The sequence below is a fragment of the Maylandia zebra genome, linkage group LG7 (genome assembly GCF_041146795.1).
Source record: "Maylandia zebra isolate NMK-2024a linkage group LG7, Mzebra_GT3a, whole genome shotgun sequence".
Lineage (NCBI taxonomy): Eukaryota > Metazoa > Chordata > Actinopteri > Cichliformes > Cichlidae > Maylandia > Maylandia zebra.
In genome coordinates, this window is record NC_135173.1 from 15603735 (window position 1) to 15630646 (window position 26912).

Here is a 26912-nt window from a genome sequence, read left to right on the forward strand (position 1 = left end):
ATATACATGCATATTCACACTGTTTTTTTAGTGAGATTCATTGTGAATCATCAACACCGGTGTGGCCTGTGATGATGCATTAAATGTCTATGGGGGGAAAAACTGCAACAATTTAGCAAGAATTTAAACTGTGATTTCAAAGTGTTTGCATTTCCTCTCATCACCATCAAGTTTAATTACACATTGGCAGCCTAACACTAAATACACGTTCTAACTTGTGTAAGCACACACCATCGCTAGAAAGTACAGGACTGGGACTAAATGAATAAACAAGTCTTCATCTATACAATACTGGTTAAAAGTTTTAAAAGTTATTAAGTTAAGTTATTTATTTCAGTTAAATTATTTGAATCAGTTCACTGCAAAAGTAGTTTGAATCAAATGAATAGCTTGAAATGGTACAAAGGTAATTGGTAAACTGCCAGAGATTAAAAAAAGGTGGGTTATCCAAAACTGAAAAATAATGAACATTGCAGAATTGTACAAAAGGCCTTTTTCAGGAAACACAAAATGGGTTCCCTGAAAAAAATTCTTTTTTAGAGCTGTTCTGCATCAATAGAGGTTGATCAAGCCTTGAAAGCTGGTGTTACTAATTTCTACAAGTGTTTCAACTTTTCTGCATTACTTACAACCCCCTGTGTCTTTATGAAAGCAGTGTTGGAACCCACTGTGGTACCATCCCCTCGTCAGCATCGGTTCAACAGTATTGTACTGCAGAAAGTAGTGTGTTGGTCCAAAAAAGGGTGAGAAAAAGGCAATAAACAATGGAAGAGAGACAGACCACCATAACACTTAAAAATGTAGGTCTTTCCTATGGAGGAAATACAAAGAAAGTCATGGTGTCCGTGAGTACAATTTCCTGCACCATCAAAATGCAGTCAGAAACTGGGGAAAACTCTGACAGAAAGAGGTCTGGCAGACCCAAAGCCACAACTGAGTCAAAGGTCAAGTTTCTGAGCATTAACAGCTTCCGTGATTGGCAGCTCGCAGGACAACAGCTTCAAGCACAGCTTAATAGTGGTCGAAGTAAGCAAGTCTCAGATTTGACAGGACAAGTTGCAGTAAGATAGCCATTGCTAATATATCAGAACAAGACAAAGAGGCTTCGCTGTGCCATGAAACACCACCATTGTACAACTGAAGACTAAAAGAAAGTATTATGGACTGATGAATCAAAATCTGAAATCTTCGGTTCATCACGTAGGATCCTTGTACGCCGTCGAGTAAGCAAAAGGATGGTTCCACAGTGTGTGGCATCAACTGTCAAACCTGGAGGAGGAAGTATGATGGTCTGGGGCTGTTTTGCTGGATCCAGGGCTGGTGACTGGTACAGAGTGAGAGGCACCCTGAACCAAAACGGCTACCAAAGCATTCTACAGTGTCATGCAATACCCTCTGCGATGCATCTAGTTGGTCAGGGGTTCAACCTGCAGCAAGATAATGACCCAAAAACATAAGTCTGAACTATGCGAGAACTACCTCAGGAAAAAAAGAACATAATGGTATGCTTGAAAACATGGAGTGGCCAGCACTGTCTCCAGATTTAAACCCCATCAAGCTGGTTTGGGATGAACTGGTAAAAAAATAGTGAAAGCAAAGCAACCGACAAGTGCAACACATTTATGGGAAAACTTTCTGAAGAATATTTGACTTCTATTGTAGAAAGAATGCCACGGGTGTGTTCAGCTGGTATATCTGCCAAAGGTGGCTACTTTGATGAGTCAAAAGTTTAGAATACATTTTTTTTACTATGCATTCATTTCAGAGTGCAATGAGATATTAAACTTCATAATTTTCAACAAAAATGTTAAAATTGAGGCGTTCTAACACTTTCGACTGGTGGTGTATATTTATCATGCATACACATATTATGTTATAAATTCCTTTTTTTTTTAACTTCATCGGGTTGGTACAGTTGTTGCACTTCAAGTGTATGACAGTTAAAAGCTACACTTTAGGTATTAAGAGGTAAAGGTAGGCATTGATTTTACCTGAATCCTTGAATCTCTTTCTTCCTAATTATCTTGGTTCTAACCACATTGCTTTCACCTTCCTCTCTCTTCCTCAATCTGTTGTCGAGACTGCTGTCCCACCTCTTGCACTTTTCCACGGCTGGTGCTAGCAACAGCAACCTCCTGTGATTACAAGTGAGTGACTACAAGACTCTTGCATTTGTCATTGGTTGATTTACGAGTGAGAATGAAACCTAACAGGCAGGTTATAAACAATAAGGTTGACAGCATGGAGACATTTACTCAGAAAAAGGAAAATAATGGCATGCCAAAGCCTGCTTACACCTCCAACACATCGTTTTTACGTGTAATCCCCGTGGTGCATTTATGTTGCAGATGCCCAAAGTTGTGTTTATAATAGATAATTCTACCTAGCTCTACAAAATAAGGTATGGAGTCCCGCAAGGGACATGGGAGAAAAAAAAATTAAGACAGACTTTTGCGAGATCTCGCAAAACAAACTCGGGATCTCGCAAAAGTTTTAGCTGCATTCTTCGGAGGCCGCCAGCTCAAAGCCGACCGGGAGGTCGAGGCAAGATGTGCCGGGAGAGCGGTGTTCCCCCCAGCTGTAGTAGGTCTTGACCTCCCGTCAGCTTCGAGATGGTGGGTGTCAGACATCTCCGAAAACATCGGAGCACTTTTGCAAATATGTTATGTCTTGTAAACCGAGCAGATATTTGACGTTTACACAGCTACATTAACGTCTCAAAATATCTTAAAAGTTTATTTTGTGGCCCAGAAAGAGTAATATTACAACTAAGTAGCTGCCGCCATTGTTGGAATTCAACTTTTGCGAGATCCCGAGTTTATTTTGCGAGATCTCGCAAAAGTTCATCGTAATTTTTTTCTCCCATGTCCCTCGCGGGGCTCCGTAATAAGGCGAACATAATCAGACTAACATTTTTACCTTTTCAATCTCAGCAGCTCAGCAGATTTCACCAAAAATAAACGTTTAACATTTAGATAAGTAAATGTAGCTGCTGTGCCTCTATTGTGTAGAGACTGAAAACGTGAAAAATAACAATAAGGTCTGACACTGTCAGAGTAAGATGTAAGAAAGGCAGGACAAGACAGGAAGATTTTGTAACTGCACTGTAGGTGATATTTGATAAACTGGACAGAAATTTTCCTTAAAGTCCTATTTATTTTTTTAATCAAATATTGGAACTGTATATTATATACTGCAGAGTTTTGTTTTTGTGAAACTTCCTGCAAAACAAGCTGTAGTATAATAATAATTGTGTAATAAAAAGGTTGGGGTGCACATGGTTAGTATTAGGCTGCATTAAGGGTAGCATTCATGTATTTAAGAGGATGATGCTGATAAAATTTACTTGCCAAATTTGACATTTTATACTAGCTTTATAACATGTAGGCATGAGACATCTGCTCATGTCATGTTGAATTCAGTTGGCCAAATCCACAAAGAGCAGCGTCACAGGTCAGCTGACCACAATTTGTACACATTTTAATATATAGTGGAGTTCACAATACATATTAATATGCAACTTATTTCGAAGGGATATTTTTCCCTCACATACACCTGCTATATTCTCCTTTAACCCCTACATGTAACCTTTTCATTTTCGGATTAAGAGTATTTATTCATGACCCTAAACTAAACACCAATAATACGAGGTCTAATTTCTTTTTAAATGACACTAAGATTTTCTGGATTTAGGTAAATCAGTTTAAATAATAAATATTATATCAAGATCATAGACTCACATTCAGAATAAGTCCTACATGATATATATTATTATACCTGATATCTTTTAGATTAAGAATAATCATAATAAATAATGACAATCTCTTGCCCATGTACTTTTTTCTAAAGGTCAGATACAATGAACTGCTTGTTTTACCAGAGCAAATGTTAATTGTGCCAACAAAACCTTTCCCAAAAAACATGTCAAAGTAGACAATGTTTGGTTTTCGTATGTTATAGCAGCACATGCACTGTTGTCTTTGCATGGTTTAATGATAACAGAAACTCTTAGTCTGACTCAAAGCAAATAGATCAGCTGGCTTTAACTCAGAAAATTTAGTCAAGCAGAAACGTCCACACGGAAGTACCAGAAACGCAGATCCTGGAAAGGCTGTTTGACATTGACTCCAAAGTGGAGAAACTAAATCCCACAGACTCCTATGGTGAAATGCCCACATTAACAATTAAAATGCACGTCTACAGCTTTTGAACAGTAACAACTATACGATGGGTGAATTCATTGATTTGGAAACTGTTCAAGCTTAAAGTTAGAGGCAAGGCTGCTTTGATTGCCAGGTGTAGCTGTAGCCAGTCTTGCGCACCAGGCCCCATCTCTACTAATTTCTTTCACTGAACTGGACCAGAGATGCTACAATGTGAAGACGTGGTACTGTTAGAAATCTGGGTTTAAATACTTGGGAGATTTGTGTAACAGCAAAGATGGTGAAAGGCCAAATTTAAAAAAAAATAAATAAAAAAATAAAATAAAATAATAATAATAATAATAATAATAATAATACTTTTAAAAGTTTCTTTTAGTGGTTTTCATTAGATTTGACCAGTGACAGTTTAAATTAAAGCCAAATAACTTCCAAATAAGTAATAAATATATGTGCCTAAAATTATACAGTGATGAGATAAAAAGAGATGGTTACATTTTCACATTGGTGATTTAAGAATTACATTTCTTTAAATCACAAAATCATTTAAAACTTGCATTATGCATTTAGCAAGGTTGCCTTTTGCTTTAGAGGTTAGGTTTTCTTTAAAGTACTGTAGTCAAAAACAGACACAGTAAAACATTTAAGTGCTAACACATCCCAACAGATTATCTGTTATTGATTTATTATTATTTAACATCGAGTATGAAACTCTACTGGGGGAACATTTAGGCATACATTTTACGGTATCTCGCACAGAGTTTTATCACATTACTGCTAAGTCTCTAATTTTAAACTTGTGCTGCAATCTGACACACTACCGTCTTAGTGACAGTTGAAAGCGCCAGACAGGTTTTAGAGGATGATAAAAGGTGTTGGAACTTAAATAGTAATATATCTTTGTGGATTAAGTGTGCAGTTGTCCTAGTGACCAAAACTGCTTCAGTGTAATCATTTGTCCTCCCTGAATAAACGCAGTGCGTGCTGCTTCTGAGAACTTAATCTTCCTTCCTTGTTCTTACTGCCAGCTCATATTTGTCCTTGGAGGAGCTCTCACCTCAGTATTTGTTTGACAACATTCAAATTACCTTGGCATTTTCAGTTTGCACTCCAGAACCCCAGATGAAGTACTGAGTAAACAGACTTTAGCAAATACAATTCATGCTTAGTGTGGTTGGATGAGAAACAGGTTACATGAGCATCCGAAGCAGCTAGAGCCTCCAAAAATCCCCAAAACATTTACTTAACTGAGTTCTCCATTTAAACACAGGTTTGTGTGTGTGTGTGTGTGTGTGTGTGTGTGTGTGTGTGTGTGTGTGTGTGTGTGTGTGAACACTATTTATTAACATATTTCAGCACTTAGTTGTGTGTTTATTTTAGCTTTTCATTTAGTTATTTATACTGCATTGTGTTTAGTAGCATACTGCATATACTGTGACTGAAATTAGTTATCATTACAAATAGCTGAATGACAATAAAGCTGAGTCTAAAAATTGGCTAACATCACTGTAGTTTCCACCCAGAGTACAAAGACATGTGACTGACTGGTGATGCTAAACTGACTGTAGTTGTGAGCGTGTGAGTGTGTAGTTGTCTATTTCTGTGTTTTAGACTGGTTATGGACTGGTGTACCCCTGGCTTTTACCCAGTTTTGGCTGGGAATGGTTTCCAGCCTTGTTGAACAAGCAGCAAAGAAAATGGACTGATGGAAGGAAAAAGAAATCTTATAGCATCTGACAGTTATTTGTGCCGTGTTCTTGTATACCCAGCAGAGGGTGTTCATTATGTACAAGTTGCTAAATGGACTGGCCTACTCTGCTGGCTCCTAATATATATGTGAAAAAAGAAAGCTGTAAAGTCTTTGCAATTGCTTCAGCTTATTCTAAAACCCCAAACAACCCTGAAGCTCCCAAACAGACACTAAACATAGGATGAACTATTCCGGACTTCAGTTTTTCTTAAGCATTCATCATCCTTATTTACACAATTTGCTTATGGATTATTAGGCTGCTGCCCCCGCGACCCGGCCCCGGACAAAGCGGATGAAAATGGATGGATGGATGGATTATTAAGGTATTCTGGTTGTTTTAGCAACCTATTCAAAAGTTATACTAATTTGCATTGCAGAGGTGTGTTGCTATATTTGATTGATTTACAAATTAAAGCACAAATCTTAAAGTGCTTCTTCACTTATTTTATGTTTACTACCTATTAAATCATTGTAACTAGTCTACAGTTTATTCACTCATCTGCATGTAGTGAAGCCGTTAAATATAATAAGCTGAAAATATTGTGTCTTTATTCAGATAAAAATTGTATATAAATCTAGAATAATTTCATAATAATAATTTCAAATTGATCTGATGTGATCAATAAAGGACTGAAGTGATAGGATGTTTGTATCCAAAAAGCATTCGTGTTTCCAACTACATAAGTGGACTGGCTGTGGTAAAATAGCAAAGTTAGCCATGTCTTTGGTATGTTGTCAAAGCAGAATTCAAAGTAATAGAAACTCTGGCTCTCACATAATTCTAGCGTCTTTTTTCATGCTGTATAATTGCTTTGAAATAAACATTATTGCTGAATTCTTTTCTGTTTCATTCTTATACTTACTAATGTTGTAACAGCTTGTTTCACCCCTACCACTTTTCAAATACTCCACGCGTTTAGTGATTTTGTATCTATATCTACAGTCCATAAGCACATCTCCACTCTTTCCTATTTTTATTTATTACTGCTTCACCAAGAACAGTCAAAATGCAGACTCTCCTGGTCTTTTTATTTCAAAATTTCACCCTGCCAACTTTATTGTATATTTAAAAAAACAGCTCGCTAAACTTTAATGTTTTTATGGAGAATAAGACAGTACATTTAGGGTTTGTGTGATGTAAATGTAAACACAAAATAAATGTTTAGATTTTATTTTACTAGAAAAAAAGAAGATGGAGGAGATGAGACATGAACTGAGTTGCAAGTTCTTTTTAATTTTGATCAGCAGATAAATACTCAAACTACAATACCAATTACTTTGTAAGATATATAATGATTTTTAAGAAAATATGGGAAGAAACATTTAAATGTCACATCTGTGAAGAGACGGACTGTTTCATCACAGCAGTGTGAAGCTTCTCTTCCTGCGAACATGATGTCGAGCTGTGGTGCAGTCCGTCTTGGTACACCCACACTGTTCCACATACATGTATGTGTAGGGGACCGTGTCTCCATTCAGGCAGACCAGGTCAACAGTGCGATTGCTGAAGTTTATCTCCTTACAGCATGAGCAGGAATGCTCCATAGCTGCTGCTGCTTCAGAGTACCTAAAGATAGCAGGGGACAGGATTATTAATATAGTCAAAGGGTAAAATAACACTTTTTGTAACTTTCCAGGGAACCATATAACATTAAGGTTATCCTTACATGGTGTAAGTGTTGCAGGATCCTTCACAATATGGCATATCTACCTCCTGGGAGGACTGACAACCGCTGAATGTAATATGGGTTTTCATGGACATTAACTTGCATCCCTTCTCCTTCTCCACACCTTTTACAAAAAAAGATGTTGAGTTAGTTTCTTTTATTTCTATTTAATGTAAATCCATCCATCCATACTGTTCCGCTTATCCAGATGTCATAGGCTGAAAGGCAGGTACATCCTGGACAGGTCGACACTCTGTCGACGCCATCATAGGGCTAACACCGACAAACAGCAATTCACAGTTAAATTCACACCTATGTGGAATTTAGAATCAACAGTTAACCTAACTCCACTAAGTGCATGTCTTTGGACTATTGGAGGAAGACACAGTACCCGGAGAGAACCCATGCAGACATTAGGGGAACATGCAAACTACACACAGAAAGACCCTGGCTAGCTGCTGGATTCAAAACAAGTCCCTTCCTGCTGTGAGGCAACAATGTTAACCACCACGCCACTGTGCTGCCTCTGATTAAAATATTATATATCAAAATGTTATACTCACAAATTTTGCAACAGCCATTTGCTGCAGTTTGAATTGTTTCCTAACAAGGAAAATATACAACATTAACACAATTTGTTTCATTTCATTTCAGACAGATACAGTCAATCAATCAAGATTATTTTTTAAAAGCATACTTACAGGTTGACAGTTGCTCTCTTGGAAGGGTGGGCAGACAGTCTGTGAATGACTTGCTGTTAAAGTCTCACCATTCTTAACACAGGTGTAATGTTCACACTTATTCTCCGATGGTGACCAGGTTTCTCCTTGCTAGAAAGCAGTGAAATAGATGTATACACAAATCCACACAAACTTAGTAGTATTTATTTAAACACACAAATAAGCACTTATTGGGGGTTGGCTTAGATGAATTAACGCATGAAGTTACAACCAGCTTACAGTCAAAAGGTGTTTGGTTCCATTAATGTTGACAACACAGTGTTTCTGTACACACTTCCCGCAGCATTCATCTGAATCACTTTCCACATATCCATATCCCTGTGAGACACCGAGAGCGACGTTAGCTTGTGAAGCCCAATCTAGCAAGTGACACACTAAAGCCACCAAAGGAAAACAAACTGGGATGTATGGTGTAAGTGAAGATGACGGCTTTATTGTCTCTTACCAGTTCACAGTGTTCTTTGCATTGTTGAAACACACAAATTATTTTTAATAGACCAGATTTGGGGTCAATCTGATTGGCACAGGTACAATCCTGACATGCAATCACAGGAACTGAAGAACCAGGCTGACAAATAAAGAGAAGGTCATACATAATTATTCCATCATTAAAGGCAAAAAGGTGAGAAATGACAAGTCATCTGCTTCTTATTTACCTGATATTCAGTTTCTCTGTGTACACAAACTCTTTTAGGTTCTAGGAAAGAGTTGGACAAAGACGAGGTGAATTGCATGAAAGTACACACACACACACACACACACACACACACACACACACACACACACACAGATAGATAGATAGATAGATAGATAGATAGATAGATAGATAGATAGATAGATAGATAGATAGATAGATAGATAGATAGATAGATAGATAGATAGATAGATAGATAGATAGATAGATTGATTCAAACTGTTTGAATGAGATTACCACATGTATGTTCTGCACAGCATTTTCCATCAGGGACACTGACAACTGGCTTATATCCAATTGGACAATTCATATTAGTGACTGGGCAGGTGTTAGGCTGACATTCTGCAGAGATGATGGCACAGTGAGATACTACCAAAATCAAATAACATTCTGGAAAATTTTAAAGTGCTTTGATACTATATGTCTTACGACAAACATAGGTAGAACAGCAGGGGTCTGATGGACTGGTCTGGTTGACAAGGACAAACCCAGGAGCAGAGCAGTCTGTAGTGGCTGACGGTGGAGGGCACACCTTAGGCTTGCAAGTCACAGTCTTCGTAGATTCTTCACAGATGCAGTCCTGGCATTTGTACTCAAATCTTTCATTGAACTGAAAGAATAAACCACAACTTATATTATTTTCTCCTGTAAGTAAACAATAAAGAATAGAATTTCTGAAAAAAAAAAAAGAGGAAGAAGATCACCTCACGAGGAATGCCCTCAGGATCAAGACATCCTGTTGGAAAATAAAAAAGTCACTAAAACTATATCATATACTTAGGTATGTAGTAGTAAACTGAAAATATTACAAAAAGTAATTACCACATTTTTCAACACATATTCCAGACTCCTGGTTGAAGAGTTTCATTCCATCAGGACAAAAGCATCCCTCAGTAGTGTAGTTCATAGTTGGTCCACTTGGACTGTAAAATAAGTTACGTTGGAACAGCAGTTAAATTCATTCAGTTAAGTTGATAAACAGTGTCACTTTTACTTATTGCCACTGTAACCATTTATATTTTGCCACATTTTGTTATTATCATAGTGCCTAGAAATGTTTTTGCATAGTTTTGCAGAAACTTACTCGTCTTGACAGGTTGGCTGTTCTGCAGGACCACAAGGCTTGTAAACTTTGCCTAATGGGCATTCACCAGCTGATGATGAAGAAAAGAACTTCATTGTTTTGTGCTTTGATTTTTATATACATGCTGGCAAAGTGTCACTTGTGATTCCAACCATTTCAAAACATTTACAAAATGATGAGGGGTTGCTTACTGCACAGTGTGGTGTGGTTCCTCCAGTAAATACAAACTCCAGCCTGAGCACAGGCTGCAGCATAAGTCTGTAAACTTGTGCACTCCACTGTTGGATTTGAAACGTGACAGCTATCAAAAACACAACCTCTGTAGAAATTTTCTGGAGAGACAAATGGATGGCACTCTGCAAAGAGACTGTTTTAACAAAAGACACAAAAATTAATGTATTTTGTTTTGAGTGCAAACTGTTAATAGTACAGGAATAAACTTTTGGGACAGATCAGATCATGCTTACCTAGTTTTAAGTAGGTCACACATGGAGTCTGGTTTGCATGGAGCTAAGGTAGGTGGTGGTTCAGGTGCACTGGTAGGTAGTGCGGGTGGTGTTGGGCAGTTGGGCTGGTAAAGGTCTTCAACAGGCCAATAGTCAGCCATCACTGCACAGCTTTCCACCAGCTTACCTCCAGGCAACATGCAGTCATCAGCCTGATTATTGTTGCATGTTCCTGACAATAGTAATTAAACAGTTAATATTGCAGTACAACCTCAAAGTAAGGGTTAAGAAATATGGCCATTTTAGTGAACATTCTCACCACAATGTCCCTGTGTGTTTTTGCCAAAGTACTGGAATGGAAGGGTTACACTGAAGCCAGTTATTCCAAATGTAACAACCACTTTTAGACGAGGAATCTCTAAAATCAGGTTAATACCTGAATTCATGATCTTAACACCTTGTTGAGAATAAGGTAGGTTCAAACTTTCTCCATTTTTCAGTGCCTACAAAAGAATAATTGCACCATATGTAAAAATATACTATGAAATAATCTATCTTGGTTATTTTGCAGAAAAATACAATAAAATATTGGCAATCATATATGCATAAAGTTACCTCCAACTGTGCAGCTCCAATAAGATTATGATTAATGAGTGTGATGACTTGTGATACATATGATACTGTTATCGATCGTGGACAAGAAACATCTTCAGTTGGATCACAAAAGACATTGTCAATATAAATCTCCAGGTTATGTATCGGTAAGATCTCTTTCATCAAAACATAAGTACAGTTTCCTTGATAACTGTAGTAAAGTCCATCAAATGTGATGTAATGTGGATCTCCCCACCCTTCACATACACCTTAAAAGAAAGAAAAAAAATTTAATGGAGGGGAAAAAACATGAATGGAACAAATGTTTTTTACTCACAAAATAACTTACAGTCGCAAGTATAATATTGACAGCAGTAGTACTCGTCATATACCAGAACTGGTTTCTTTCCATTCGTGCAAGTTATGTTTTGAAGAGGTGGACATTCATATGGAATAATTTCTATTATGTTGTTCTCTATGCATCTGGCCATGGTGCAGTTGCACAAATAGAAGGTCTCATTTTGCTTGAAGAAAATAGCACAAATAAAAATAGTAAAGGTACTTTAAGATGTTTTTTTGCCAAACACCTATGAGTTCATTAAGCTATAACCTATAAGTTAATTACTGGAAAAGTGAAAACAGTCAAAATCTCATTAAATACAAAGTTATTGAAATTTTTTTTTATGTGTAATGGGTCTTACTGAGACACCCCAATCAGGGCAGTCTGGTGGAGGAGTTGTAGTAGGAGGTGTGGCTGTAGATGTTGTAGTAGGAGGTGTAGCTGTGGTAGTTGGAGGTGTTGGTGTAGTTGTAGTAGGAGGAGTGGTTGTTGTTGTAGGAGGTGTAGTCGTAGTTGTAGTAGTAGGAGGTGTTGGTGTAGTTGTTGTCGGAGGAGTGGTTGTTGTTGTAGGAGGTGTAGTCGTAGTTGTTGTAGTAGGAGGTGTTGGTGTAGTTGTAGTAGTAGGAGTGGTTGTAGTTGTAGGAGGTGTAGTTGTAGTAGGAGGAGTAGTTGTAGTTGTAGGAGGTGTAGTTGTAGTTGTCGTAGTAGGAGGTGTTGTTGTAGTTGTTGTCGGAGGTGAGGTTGTAGTTGTCGTAGTAGGAGGTGTACTTGTGGTAGTTGGAGGCGTTGGTGTAGTTGTAGTAGGAGGAGTGGTTGTTGTTGTAGGAGGTGTAGTCGTAGTTGTTGTAGTAGGAGGTGTTGGTGTAGTTGTAGTAGTAGGAGTGGTTGTAGTTGTAGGAGGTGTAGTCGTAGTTGTTGTAGTAGGAGGTGTTGGTGTAGTTGTAGTAGTAGGAGGTGTTGGTGTAGTTGTTGTCGGAGGAGTGGTTGTTGTTGTAGGAGGTGTAGTCGTAGTTGTTGTAGTAGGAGGTGTTGGTGTAGTTGTAGTAGTAGGAGTGGTTGTAGTTGTAGGAGGTGTAGTTGTAGTAGGAGGGGTAGTTGTAGTTGTAGGAGGTGTAGTTGTAGTTGTTGTGGTAGGAGGTGTAGTTGTGGTAGTCGGAGGTGAGGTTGTAGTTGTTGTAGTAGGCGGTGTAGTTGTGGTAGTTGGTGGCGTTGGTGTAGTTGTTGTAGGAGGAGTGGTTGTTGTTGTAGGAGGTGTAGTCGTAGTTGTTGTAGTAGGAGGTGTTGGTGTAGTTGTTGTAGGAGGAGTGGTTGTAGTTGTAGGAGGTGTAGTTGTAGTAGGAGGAGTAGTTGTAGTTGTAGGAGGTGTAGTTGTGGTAGTTGGAGGCGTTGGTGTAGTTGTAGTAGGAGGAGTGGTTGTTGTTGTAGGAGGTGTAGTCGTAGTTGTTGTAGTAGGGGGTGTTGGTGTAGTTATAGTAGTAGGAGTCGTTGTTGTTGTTGTAGGAGGTGTAGTCGTAGTTGTTGTAGTAGGAGGTGTTGGTGTAGTTGTAGTAGTAGGAGTGGTTGTAGTTGTAGGAGGTGTAGTTGTAGTAGGAGGAGTAGTTGTAGTTGTAGGAGGTGTGGTTGTGGTTGTTGTAGGAGGAGTGGTTGTTGTTGTAGAAGGAGTAGTTGTAGTTGTAGGAGGTGTAGTCGTAGTTGTTGTAGTAGGAGGTGTAGTTGTGGTAGTTGGAGGCGTTGGTGTAGTTGTAGTAGGAGGAGTGGTTGTAGTAGTAGGAGGTGTAGTTGTTGTAGTGGGAGGTGTAGTTGTGGTAGTCGGAGGTGTGGTTGTAGTTGTTGTAGGAGGAGTGGTTGTAGTTGTAGGAGGTGTAGTTGTCGTAGTAGGAGAAGTAGTTGTAGTTGTAGGAGGTGTGGTTGTAGTTGTAGTTGTAGGAGGTGTGGTTGTAGTTGTTGTAGTAGGAGGTGTAGTTGTGGTTGTTGTAGTAGGAGGTGTAGTTGTACTTGTTGTAGTAGGAGGTGTAGTTGTGGTAGTTGGAGGCGTTGGTGTAGTTGTAGTAGGAGGAGTGGTTGTTGTTGTAGGAGGTGTAGTCGTAGTTGTTGTAGTAGGAGGTGTTGGTGTAGTTGTAGTGGTAGGAGTGGTTGTAGTTGTAGGAGGTGTAGTTGTAGTAGGAGGAGTGGTTGTTGTTGTAGGAGGTGTAGTCGTAGTTGTTGTAGTAGGAGAAGTAGTTGTGGTTGTTGTAGGAGGAGTGGTTGTTGTTGTAGGAGGTGTTGGTGTAGTAGTTGTAGTAGGAGGTGTAGTTGTGGTAGTTGTAGTAGGAGGTGTTGGTGTAGTTGTTGTAGGAGGAGTGGTTGTAGTTGTAGGAGGTGTAGTTGTAGTAGGAGGAGTAGTTGTAGTTGTAGGAGGTGTAGTTGTGGTTGTTGTAGAAGGAGTAGTTGTAGTTGTAGGAGGTGTAGTCGTAGTTGTTGTAGTAGGAGGTGTAGTTGTGGTAGTTGGAGGCGTTGGTGTAGTTGTAGTAGGAGGAGTGGTTGTAGTAGTAGGAGGTGTAGTTGTTGTAGTGGGAGGTGTAGTTGTGGTTGTCGGAGGTGTGGTTGTAGTTGTTGTAGGAGGAGTGGTTGTAGTTGTAGGAGGTGTAGTTGTTGTAGTGGGAGGTGTAGTTGTGGTAGTCGGAGGTGTGGTTGTAGTTGTAGTAGGAGGAGTGGTTGTTGTAGGAGGTGTAGTCGTAGTTGTAGTAGGAGGTGTAGTCGTAGTTGTTGTAGTAGGAGGTGTAGTTGTGGTTGTCGGAGGTGTAGTTGTAGTTGTAGTGGGAGGTGTAGTTGTGGTAGTCGGAGGTGTTGATGTAGTCGTGGTACTAGGGGATGTGGTTGTTGAACATATCTTACAACAATATACCCTTATCTCATAGTCATAGCACTTTCTTGGAGGTCTAGTCTGATCCTCTACTCTACATATTAAACCAGTGTCCTGATCACAACTAACAACTTGGCCAGTTTCAGTCACAAAGTCATCAAAGGTTTTGTCCGGGTATAGTACCGCTCTACACTCAATGTCTTGAATATCTTCACATATTTGAAGACCGCTATCTGTGATGTTTTTGTATGTTTCCCAATCACTTTTGTCCGTTGGATCATCCACATCATACCAGTCTGACCACGCACATGTGGTACTTGGAATGCAAGTAGTCGATGAGATTGTGGTTGTACTTGTGGTAGTCGGAGGTGTAGGTGTAGTTGTAGTAGGAGGAGTAGTTGTAGTAGGTGTAGTCGTAGTTGTTGTAGTAGGAGGTGTACTTGTGGTAGTTGAAGGTGTGGCTGTAGTTGTACTTGTGGTTGTCGGAGGTGTAGTCGTAGTTGTTGTAGTAGGAGTGGTTGTTGTAGTTGTAGGAGTGGTAGTTGTAGTTGTAGGAGGAGTGGTTGTTGTTGTAGGAGGTGTAGTCGTAGTTGTTGTAGTAGGGGGTGTTGGTGTAGTTGTGGTAGTCGGAGGAGTGGTTGTTGTTGTAGGAGGAGTAGTTGTAGGAGGTGTAGTTGTAGTTGTTGTAGTAGGAGGTGTTGTTGTAGTTGTTGTAGTAGGAGGTGTTGGTGTAGTTGTTGTAGGCGGAGTGGTTGTTGTTGTAGGAGGAGTAGTTGTAGTTGTAGGAGGTGTAGTCGTAGTTGTTGTAGTAGGAGGTGTAGGTGTAGTTGTGGTAGTCGGAGGAGTGGTTGTTGTTGTAGGAGGAGTAGTTGTAGAAGGTGTAGTTGTACTTGTGGTAGTCGGAGGTGTAGGTGTAGTTGTAGTAGGAGGAGTAGTTGTAGTAGGTGTAGTTGTAGTTGTTGTAGTAGGAGGTGTACTTGTGGTAGTTGAAGGTGTGGCTGTAGTTGTACTTGTGGTTGTCGGAGGTGTAGTCGTAGTTGTTGTAGGAGGAGTAGTTGTAGTTGTAGGAGGAGTAGTTGTAGTTGTAGGAGGAGTGGTTGTTGTTGTAGGAGGTGTAGTCGTAGTTGTTGTAGTAGGAGGTGTTGGTGTAGTTGTGGTAGTCGGAGGAGTGGTTGTTGTTGTAGGAGGAGTAGTTGTAGTTGTTGTAGGAGGAGTGGTTGTAGTAGTGGTAGTCGGAGGTGTGGTTGTAGTGGAAGGTGTAGTTGTGGTAGTTGGAGGTGTGGTTGTAGTTGTTGTAGGAGGAGTGGTTGTAGTAGTAGGAGGTGTAGTTGTGGTTGTCGGAGGTGTGGTTGTAGTTGTAGTGGGAGGAGTGGTTGTAGTTGTAGGAGGTGTAGTTGTGGTTGTCGGAGGTGTGGTTGTAGTTGTAGTGGGAGGAGTGGTTGTAGTAGTAGGAGATGTAGTTGTGGTTGTAGTTGTTGTAGGAGGAGTGGTTGTAGTTGTAGGAGGTGTAGTTGTGGTTGTCGGAGGTGTGGTTGTAGTTGTAGGAGGTGTAGTTGTGGTTGTTGTAGGAGGAGTGGTTGTAGTAGTGGTAGTCGGAGGTGTGGTTGTAGTAGTAGAAGGTGTAGTTGTGGTAGTCGGAGGTGTGGTTGTAGTTGTTGTAGTAGGGGTGGTTGTAGTAGTAGGAGGTGTAGTTGTGGTTGTCGGAGGTGTGGTTGTAGTTGTTGTAGGAGGAGTGGTTGTAGTAGTAGGAGGTGTAGTTGTGGTAGTCGGAGGTGTAGTTGTGGTTGTTGGAGGTGTAGTTGTAGTTGTAGTGGGAGGTGTAGTTGTGGTAGTCGGAGGTGTTGATGTAGTCGTGGTACTAGGAGATGTGGTTGTTGAACATATCTTACAACAATATACCCTTATCTCATAGTCATAGCACTTTCTTGGAGGTCTAGTCTGATCCTCTACTCTACATATTAAACCAGTGTCCTGATCACAACTAACAACTTGGCCAGTTTCAGTCACAAAGTCATCAAAGGTTTTGTCCGGGTATAGTACCGCTCTACACTCAATGTCTTGAATATCTTCACATATTTGAAGACCGCTATCTGTGATGTTTTTGTATGTTTCCCAATCACTTTTGTCCGTTGGATCATCCACATCATACCAGTCTGACCACGCACATGTGGTACTTGGAATGCAAGTAGTCGATGAGATTGTGGTTGTACTTGTGGTAGTCGGGGGTGTAGGTGTAGTTGTAGTAGGAGGAGTAGTTGTAGTAGGTGTAGTCGTAGTTGTTGTAGTAGGATGTGTTGGTGTAGTTGTTGTAGGAGGAGTGGTTGTTGTTGTAGGAGGTGTAGTCGTAGTTGTTGTAGTAGGAGGTGTTGGTGTAGTTGTAGTAGTAGGAGTGGTTGTAGTTGTAGGAGGTGTACTTGTGGTAGTTGGAGGTGTGGGTGTAGTTGTAGTAGGAGGAGTGGTTGTTGTTGTAGGAGGTGTAGTCGTAGTTGTTGTAGTAGGGGGTGTTGGTGTTGTTGTAGTAGTAGGAGTGGTTGTTGTTGTAGGAGGTGTAGTCGTAGTTGTTGTAGTAGGAGGTGTTGGTGTAGTTGTTGTAGGAGGAGTGGTTGTTGTTGTAGGAGGTGTAGTCGTAGTTGTTGTAGTAGGAGGTGTTGGTGTAGTTGTAGTAGTAGGAGTGGTTGTAGTTGTAGGAGGTGTAGTTGTAGTAGGTGTAGTCGTAGTTGTTGTAGTAGGTGTAGTTGTGGTAGTTGGAGGTATTGTCGTAGTTGGCTCACATACATCCACACATGTTTTGTTTTTCTCATCAAATATGGGCTTATCTTCTGGGCATACAGGGTAACAGCCTGTATAAAAGGATATCACATAATAACCTTAATTAATATTTCTGAATGGCACATTTATCTGATTCAAGGTAATACAAACTGACACGACTGAACCTCCTACCTTCCAGGGTGGGTATCGGATTCAAACATACACCTTCTGGATTCAAACAGGTCTTGTAGCATGGAGAGTGGCAAGGGTTATAGTGCCACGTGCATATAAATGGGTCGTTGTAGTAATCACAATAGACAGCTAGGAGAAAAAGATACAAATTATGCCATTTACTTAGATGATTAAAATGTTGACTAAAATATATGAAATTTCAATTTATAATGTGAATGCAGTTCAAACTCCACTCTCACATTAAAATTTAATAAGGTTATTGAAAATATTTTGGAATTTCTGTCTGATTGCACTAAAATAAAAAGATTGCAATGAGATTATTTATTTGATTTTGGAAATAAGTAACCCTGACTATAATATACACTGAGTTTAAATTGAAGTGAATGTGTTACATATGCAAGTGTTATAAACTAAAGCAAATATTGTCTGCAGTATATTTGATGTTAGATTACATAAGTAATAAGTCTTTACTTATTACAGATGCAAAATTTGTTTCCTTTCACTTTTCCACATATTATTTTTGTTGTGATTATCGTTAATCACATTTGACCTACACTCAGTATTTAAGAATGATCCCACTACAATTGCATATCCTTTTCAATAGAGCCCAACATGTTATATTACAGGATTTTTTTAAGCTAACACAAACCAAACACCGACTCTGGAACAATCACTTTGCACATCCATTTTCTTTTGCATTTAACACTTAGAAATGTGTTGTCCGGAGAGGTTTAATTAATTGTCTGACTATTGTAAAAATGAGAAAATTCCGTTTCAGATGCTTTATAAGCTTGCAAAAGCACGTGTCCACTTTGGTCCCTATTGGTTATTGAGTGTAGCTTGATACAGAAAAGATCAAGTTTATTAATTAATAATAATAAAGTAAAAAATACGAAAAATGATGGGGTATGTTTACTGAGCAGATTGATATATAGATCTCTGTAGTTGCAAACACCAGGCTCACAAGAATTTAAAGCCTCAAAAAACAAAAAACAAACTGTTACTCACGACAGATCTCTGGAGTTCTCCATGCAATGCAAACATCATGCTCATTGCAAGCCTGAGCGTAAGCTGCAACTGCTGTGCAGAAACATTCACAGTCTCCTCCAGTGTCGCAGGCACATGAGTCTTTTACGCAGTTTTCATAAAATGGAAAAGGGCTAACCTGAACAGTGGTGCAAATTTGATGATGATTTTTTTTTAGAGCATTGTTTTAGATTTGCGTGAATGTGAACAAGTTACAAATTCTCATTACCTTTTTGTGGCATTCTTTAAATGTTTCTCCAATTATGATGCTACACATCAATTTTGCCCACTGATGTCGACCGGGTGTTACTGCGCACGGATCAATGTTCACCTCCGCATCTGGACAAGAGCTAGACACTTTCCAGCTGTTTGCAAACTCAAGTGGATTGCTCACCACCAGCTGACCCTGAGTGGTGTAGTCATTCTGTCCATCACCATCGAAATTACCACACAGGCCACACACCTCTCCCTGTGCAAATAAACAAAAGAGTCAATCGAGCAATGTGAGATCTTAATAAATATAATTTAGTGATTTACATTTATCATAATTTCATTAATATATTAGGCTCCTAGGAATTTTCTTTCTTTTTTAGAAATGATTCTGTTAATTTTTTCAATATGAGGTATTGAAAACCACAAGTATGTGGTCAGACAAAAAAGGGTACAATAAAATAGTAAAACTTTAATGCAAGAATTTAATGTAACAGTTACTGTGACTCACGTTGTGCGTTGGTTCAAGCAGGATCCGAACAGCTGTTTTGCGATCCCACATCACTGCCATCCCAATCTCAGATTCTACAACCACATACAAGCCAACATTCCTTATCTTGTACTTGATCTCAGGTCCATGTCCCAGATCACCCTCTTCAACTCTTCCCCTTGATAGTTTAATTTCATTTCTCTGTAATGAAGGAAAGGAAATTTCTGTTGGTTCAATTGCAATGCTGAAAATATATTTACTTAGATTTACTATTGATGGCATAAGAAAGCTTTGATATTGTTTATAAGTGATCTTACCCCCAGTTGAATTCTGACTTTTTTAGAGCAGGTGGTGCCCGTAGAGCCACAAGGTACATTTTCAGTGATAACTCCAAAGCTGTTGTGCACCGTTTTATTGCCACAGTTGTTCTGTTAAAAAAAAAAAGGGAAAAAAAAGGTTAAACTTTGTGTTTTTTGGGGGCTAAAGTAGACGATAACAGGAACAAGATTATGCACTTAAATGTTATATATTGACTAACTGCCTTTGAATCTTTATGTAATGACTTTTGGAGACACAGTGTAGGTAATTCTTAACTGTCTCAAATCTTTGCACTTAGAAAAAATGATATTATTTACAATATAAGGCATTTGCTCCTTGCAATTTCACCTATGAGTTCTAAGTAAGTAATTGTATTTGGTAAACAAAATATACAGTGTGAATGGCATGTAACTTTTTTTTTACAAAGGAAATTAGAGTTGCATAACTGACTTTACTCCTAATTGTTCAGAGTTTATTTCTATGAGAAACTTTAGATCAGGACATGACAAGGTCAATTTAGGTGACAGCTGTGCTTTGGATGATTCTGGCATACATTATTTACCTTTACAGCAATATAGCCACACTGTCCTTGAAATGCATATGTTTTCTGATCAAATGTGGTGTAGTGACCACTTCCATAAATAATGCAAGTTCCTGGACATTTTTTCTCAGAGCATGTCCATTTTCCACTTTGGCAGGTACTAAATGTATCAAAAAAAAAAAGTAAATACAGTACAATTTGAATACTGTGAGAAAAACATGTCATATATATCACATACTGTTTATTACTCTACAAGTATTAATTAGAAAATAACTAAAAAAATAAAATAAGATCCTACCAGGTGTTGCACTGATTAGGTATTTGTGTCCCGGAGACATAGAGATGGCCATCATGTTTGCATGGACAGTCACTTTCTTTCACACAGAAACCTTTACCATCATCAAGGAGGCCACTGGGACACCGACAACCAGATTCACACTCTGTGGCATCCTGGGAGGATAGAAAGACCACATTGATAAAAAATAAATAAATAAATAAATAAATAAATAAATAAATAAATAAATAAATAAATAAATAATATTTATCAGATATTGTTTTTTCAGACTTGGAGGTGCATCAAAAACAACTCACACAATCATCATTGTCCAGATTTAAACAAGTTCGAGCACACTGCACTCCAACAACTCCTGCGCTTGCAGTGGAGCAGTTGAAGTATTCTTTTGGAGAAGGACAAGCTGTAGAAACTGTAGGAAAAAAAGTACAAATTCCTTTAATATACTATATATTGTCTTAAAAAAACTCTCTCATTGAAGAAGAAAAAAAACTGACTTGACATGCGGGTTCTCCCAGAATGGCAATGAAGAACTCCGTTGGTGCATATGCTAGAAAAAGTCACCAGAATTATAAAGATACAACACAAAAAGCCAAGTCTGTGTAAATCCATCATACTACATGTATTACGGTCCTGTTTAATCCTTAGTTTAGAATGTTTCATTTGAAATCCTGAAGTGACTCACCAGCGCTCGTTGTTGGTGCTGATGGACTTGCCTGACTTTACGTAGACTTCATTATGGTAACAGGGACACTTTGCCACTGGGACACAGATGCCGTTGTCATCTAGGTAGTGACCCTCAGCGCAGGAACAGCCATCCACAGGCAAGAAATCAGAGGTGCAGCTCTGCTGCTTTAAGCTCAATGAGCTGCAAGTCAGCTGGCATCTCTGATTTTTGTAAGAGAAGGTCTGAGATGCTGGGCAGTTCTTGGTGTATTTTTCTGTTTTACAGAAAATATGCTAATGATTACCTCATAGTTTTGGACTAACTAATAAAAAAGAACACGCTCATCAAACTTCATTACTGAGCTGTTTCAGATACACTTACCGCACACATTCTCTCTCCAGTCTGTCAAGAACACTCCCTTTGATGCACAAGCTCTTGTGTAGGAGGAGAAGACAGCACACAGGCAGTCCTCACTCTTCTCACAGTTACAGCTAGCATAAGTACATCGCTGTAGAAAACAGTGAACACATTTTTATTGTATTACAGTCCCACTGTATTTAGTTAAAGAAACACAGATAGATTGTGTTGTACCTTGTAGTAAATCTCAGGATCCACTACAGAATGGCACTCTGCAAAGGTGCTATTTGGCTGTCGTAGCAAGGCGCACCAGTGATTGGCATACTTTTCTATAAGTAGATGAGTAAAAATGTCATTTCTTGCTTATATTTCTTGCTTGTTTATATATGCTGCAATTAGTGCCTGGAAAGTAAGTTTCAAGAAAATGATAGCAATTAAAGAAATAAACTTCCTTCCATCCATCCATCCATTCTCTTCCACTTATCCTTGTCAGGGTCGCGGGGTGGGTGGGAGGTAGGGTACACCCTGGACACACCGTGGACACGTTGCCAGTGTGTCACAGGGCTAACACATAGAGGATAGACAACCATTCACACTCACATCCACACCTATGACCAATTTATAGTTACTAATTAATCCAAACCCACTAAACAAATAGGTGGAGTTCAGAAAAAAACATAAACGTGGACAACAAAATAAGGAATAAGAAATAAACTTGATGGACAAAAACACTTTCCAGTTTACCATTTTCCACGCTGAAAGAACAAGGGTCATCGAGTCTGTCTTCTCTGTCTTGGCATATATGGCTAGCCTTCCAGGAGTTACTGAAAGCTGCTGCACTTCCCTCCACAATGCCCTGACGAGTGTTCATGTCATCAGACAGGACCATGTTGTAGTTCCCACATAAACCTAAAAATTACAGATTCTTAATGAAGAAATTATCATGAAATGCAAATAAGAATGCTAAAGAAAAAAGTATATCAAAATAAATTATTTTCAATGACTTGCTAGTTGGGTGGTATTCAGAGTGGGACAATCCTGAGATCATCCCTGGTCACATACAACACAATTTCTCTATTATGTTCTTTGGCTACCTCAGTGTCTACTTTTCACTGAACCTTCAAGATAGCCTTTTTATTTTGGCATACCAGTTAGCTGCCCACACCATCTTAACTGGTTCCTTTTCATCTGAAGAAGCTAACAGTCTATTACGAGCGCCTTCATTATTTTTTAAATTTCTCGCCGTAGCTCTAAGAGTGGGCGAGGCCATTTATTACAACCTTTTAGCCAAAAGGTTGTAATAAGGTTGCTGGCAGTGTTTAATTAAAAAAACAACAACATATGAATCACTGAAGTCAACATAATCTGCTGTTGTTTCATTTGTTTAAGCTGCAAATGGCAAAGTTTGTTTCGAAATGCACAGATATAACCATCTTCAACAGACAGCATTCTTTAAGTCTTGCAATAAATAGTTACTTAATAAATGCATACTAGCCCTCGTGATATAATGCTTTAAGACTAATGTAAAACTTACCACGTGTCTTTTCTCTGTAGCTCTGCTCCAGGCTGACATAGACTTGCATGAGAGGCACATGTTGGATCTGAATTTGCAAACCAAAACTGGTCTGGAGGATGATGTGAAAGGACGAAGCGTGGAATATACTGATATCCCCTGTGAATGAAGAGATACACAAAAATCAGTGGTATCAGTGGCTCAGTGGCTAAGTTCTTACATCTCAGCATAAATGAAAGTAACATCTTAAATCGAAAGTTCCTTATTTTCCGACCAACCTGAGAAGTACGGCAAACTGATACTCTGCATATTCTGCTTTACTGCGCCATCAGCAGTGAATGTTAACACCTGAATAAAAACAGAATCGATCATTAAAATGTTGCAGCTGTCAGTATCTATTTAAAGCACGAGCCCGGTATTAAACTCACATTGTGTCTGTCATTGTTCAGCAGGATTTTGATGGTCTTCAGACAGGTGTCATACTCTTGGTGTGCACATGGTACCAGTTTGACCAGAATGGTAAACGCAGGGCTTGCATCATCCTGAAATACACATAATGTAAGCAAAAGAAAAAAAATGTAGCCTAATCCAATATATTTTTACTTACATGTGCCCAACACAGTATTGTCTAAAATTTGACTGTACTGTACTAAGGCTCATTTACCTTTCTTTCCACCTTTGCCAGGGTGTAGTAACAGTCTCCATGGAAGGTGAAGTCTTTCCCATCAAAGGTGGTTACATGTGAACCTTCTTCAACCGCACACGTAGAAGGTGTTGAAAGACTTTCACAAGCCCATCTACCTTCAAAACACGTGCTGAAAAAAAAAAACCCAAATTCATTAAGAAAACAAAATATGCAGACACATTGTTAAAAATTACATTCTGATTGCATTATGAACATTACCATTCCTCTCGCTCCTGTCTGTAAACTTCACCAGATTCATAGATTTTTCCATGCTTGCACTGGCATTCAGACTGAGCAATACACCCCCTCATGGAAATGTCATCGAACACGGTTCCTGAAATGGAAGGTTGGCATTTGAAGGTAACATCCCATGAAAAGAGAAGCTTTAACAGGTGTGTAGAAAGAAACTTATTTGACAAGCGCGCTAACCAGGAGGACAGAAGCAGCCGTCCATTTTGTGGTCCTCACAGAATGAGCTTGTGTCTTGATGCGTGCAGGTATCCACACAAGGGGATCCACTCTCTTCATAAACCATGTTGAATGGGCACTGTTTGGCTGTGAAGGAAGTGGGAATTTACGCAAAGTGTCTAAACATCAACTTGTTGAAGTTTTTCACTTGAGTGTAAAAACAGCAGATTTTTTTGTGCACTTATTTTACTTCTGACATTTGCCAAATTTCACCATATACTTGGCTCAGGTGATTTCAGTGTTTTGGTACTCTCTCTACCACTTAATATATAAAATACAAAAAGAAAAAGAAAAAGAAAGAAAAAACAAAACTTTACCACAGAACTCAGAAGTCCTCCAGTTGGGAGGCTCCCCTCCTGCATGGGAACACTGTCGAGAGAACTCAGAGAGTGTGCTGCAGACACAAAAGTCATCTGAATGGTTGGTGCAGCCACACATGTCCTGCACACAGGCCTGAATGTAAGGCTCGGGGTCAATCAGTTTGGTACAGGAGCTCCAGGTTTCTGCATGCAGCATCTCTTCACAGGTGTTTTGCTAAACGACAGTAAACACATGCACAATTATTTAATGCAAACAAAAAAAAACATCAGATCTCTTTCGTTAAACCTGGCTAAAGTAGGTAACAAAACTCACAAACTCTTTGCATGACTCTGGCACATTCATAGCTTCCTGTGAGACATCTTCCTCTTCATATGGGTCCTCACAATCATCATTTGGACGATGGACTTTATGTATGTTGCCAAACTCAATGGGGCTGATTTTCCGACCTTTTGCATACAATTACATTAGTAGGGACACGCAATAGCCAGCATATTGAAGATTTAAAAAATTAATGAATGATGAACAGCTTTTACCATCAAGGAGGAACTCGTTGTAAACTGGAACACCGTTAAAATCTCCACAAAGTCCACAAGTGCGGTTAGTGTAATCATTATCAATTTCCACCTTAAATATGGAGTAAAGGGTTAGAAAAAGTTTTAGAAACCAGACATGACATGTTTAAGATATTAATACAGTATATATATATAATATATAATATATATAATAATAAAATAAAATGAAACGAATGCATCAAAGTTGCCACATTTAAGGACTTTACATGTATGCAAGGACAATAGTAACCACTGTAACTATTGTTGTAGTGAACCAGGTAATCGGCAATTCAACTCGAGGACAATGTATTTATTTAAATGCCACACAGACCAAAATATAAAAGTATGGCTAAGTATTTCTGGAGGTTGGGCTGTTAGTCATTAATAAAAGAAATGTGTTTAAAATAATGTCCTATTGGATCTGTCTATTTTAAGGATTTACCATGACTGCATCATCAAGGTTCCACATGACAATGATGCCAACTTTGGACTGGAGCTTGATGTAGACTGCATTTCTTTCCACTTGTACTCCGGCCTCGTAGTGTGGCAGTTTGACACTGAGAAGAAAGATAATATCTTTTTGACAATTATAATTCATTTATATCTATAATTAACATTATATAAGAAGCATCTCTGTAATGAATAAAGTCTTTTGCATTAGTAAATCACTCTGTGAACTTCAGCTGTGCTTTTTATGAGTGTATACAAGTGCTGAGGGGAAGTGTGCGTAATGATGAACATGGTCAATCAATCAATCAATCAATCAATCAATCAAAGATTAATAAGCATGTGGATATTTCTTCCTACTCCATTTCAGACTTGATGATGATTTAGTGGTTAATTCATGTCATTAGGATTGTGTGTATGTATTGTTTATATATATATATATATATATATGTATATATATATATATATATATATATCTGAGATAAAAGATTATCATTGTCATCATAATTCTATCAGAGTTACTTTTTTTTTTTTTAAACTTACGGCAGGTCGTTCACAGTGACCACATCCTTGCTGAGGTGAAATGCAAAATCGATGATGGTGACCACCACATAACTGACTGTCGGGTTTCCATTGTTTTCATTCCTCTTCATGTGCACAGAGAACTCTGGGAAGGTGTCATGGCAGTCGGAGACCAGGTTGTATTCACACATGCCAGGAAACTGGTACACATCACCATCGAACGTCTTGAAGTGCTCCCTGCCCCATGTGCTACAGATGCTGCTCACATGGTTGCGGACTGGAGAAACATTCACGTAAATAAAAGATGAATATTGGTGGAAGTATTATAAATGTTGTGTTCATATATGCATCAATGAAGAAGATACATTTATTTAAATAATTGAGGTTTAAAAGCAGACCAAAATTATTTGAGTCTTACCCAATCTGGCTTGGATCTCAGTGACATGGGCTATAGTCAAAGCAAGGAAGCACAACCCCACCGAACTCCCCCTCATTGTTGCCACTGTGGACTTGATGTTCCCTGAGTGGGTAATGTAGAGAGTGGTTCTTGACTACCTTTTATATTGAGATCAGACTTTTTTTTTCTCACAGCTTCTTCCTGTGTAAGACGTGAAGATTTATTGCTAGTCGTGGCAAACATGTGCTGGATGGCTGTCCAACACCCTTCACAAATCCCATATAACTTATTATTACATCCTTCCTCTTGATTGAACAAGTATGTTTGCACTTGAATATATCTTCATTTCAAGACAACAGAGGCAGCAATAAAATGCTCCTCTGTTCTAAATCTATTGTTTCATAAGGATCCAATAATTATAATTTATTAAAAACAGAAATGAAAAGGGGAAAATGAGACACTGGGATGTCAAATTTCTTACAAACCTGCCAAGGAAGTAAAGATCTCATGAGTGACTATGACCATGCAGGTATCACCTAACATAATATGAAATCTACGTGACATGCTTTAAGCAAAGCTTATGCCAACTTGTCTACCATCTGCTTTACATTTGATAAGATCATTGACAAACATCCTGCAATACTCGGGAGCTTGCTCATGTATTCATGTTCTACTCAAAAGCCATTAAGCAGCAGAGTTTGATTCCTTCAGCTTTATCTCTAGCAGCTCATTCTTGGGAATGTTGCAAATTCACAAACAGAAAGGAACTTTAAACCGAGGAAAGAAAAGTCTCAATTTGATCGGGGGTGTTTTACACATTACATACACAATTGACCAATGTATGTCTTTA

General features: G+C 38.8%; 1 protein-coding gene across 1 annotated transcript; it reads right to left on the reverse strand.

Moving 5' to 3' along the window:
• Window positions 1–7130: 7130 nt before the first annotated feature.
• Window positions 7131–26159, reverse strand: muc2.1 (mucin 2.1). Its single transcript, XM_076887117.1, has 46 exons — window positions 26084–26159; window positions 25687–25942; window positions 25139–25253; window positions 24679–24769; window positions 24458–24591; window positions 24142–24358; window positions 23786–23911; window positions 23576–23690; window positions 23336–23486; window positions 23100–23213; window positions 22950–23019; window positions 22693–22830; window positions 21903–22067; window positions 21393–21487; window positions 21183–21309; window positions 20820–21075; window positions 20632–20684; window positions 20434–20537; window positions 20141–20292; window positions 19864–20002; window positions 19301–19411; window positions 19005–19184; window positions 18513–18752; window positions 18266–18422; window positions 17258–17386; window positions 17116–17157; window positions 16467–17083; window positions 15435–16175; window positions 11837–15391; window positions 11485–11659; window positions 11157–11404; window positions 10861–11044; window positions 10563–10773; window positions 10287–10462; window positions 10096–10165; window positions 9834–9934; window positions 9716–9747; window positions 9441–9621; window positions 9249–9353; window positions 8974–9014; window positions 8763–8885; window positions 8537–8635; window positions 8279–8407; window positions 8141–8180; window positions 7578–7701; window positions 7131–7477 (listed from the first exon to the last, which is right to left on the reverse strand). Exons 1-46 carry the CDS (start codon window positions 26157–26159, stop codon window positions 7270–7272), a joined length of 10713 nt encoding a protein of 3570 aa, XP_076743232.1. The 3' UTR covers window positions 7131–7269.
• Window positions 26160–26912: the final 753 nt, after the last annotated feature.

Coding starts and splice junctions, on each gene's coding strand:
- muc2.1 (XM_076887117.1), bottom strand. CDS start 26,159: ATGAGGGGGAGTTCGGTGGGGTTGTGCTTCCTTGCTTTGACTATAGCC. Junction 17,387..18,265: donor GAGAACTCCAGAGATCTGTC/GTGAGTAACAGT, acceptor TTTTTCTCCTAG/CTGTCTATTGTGATTACTAC. Junction 15,392..15,434: donor CCTACTACAACAACTACGAC/TACACCTCCTAC, acceptor ACAACTACAACT/ACTCCTCCTACAACTACAAC.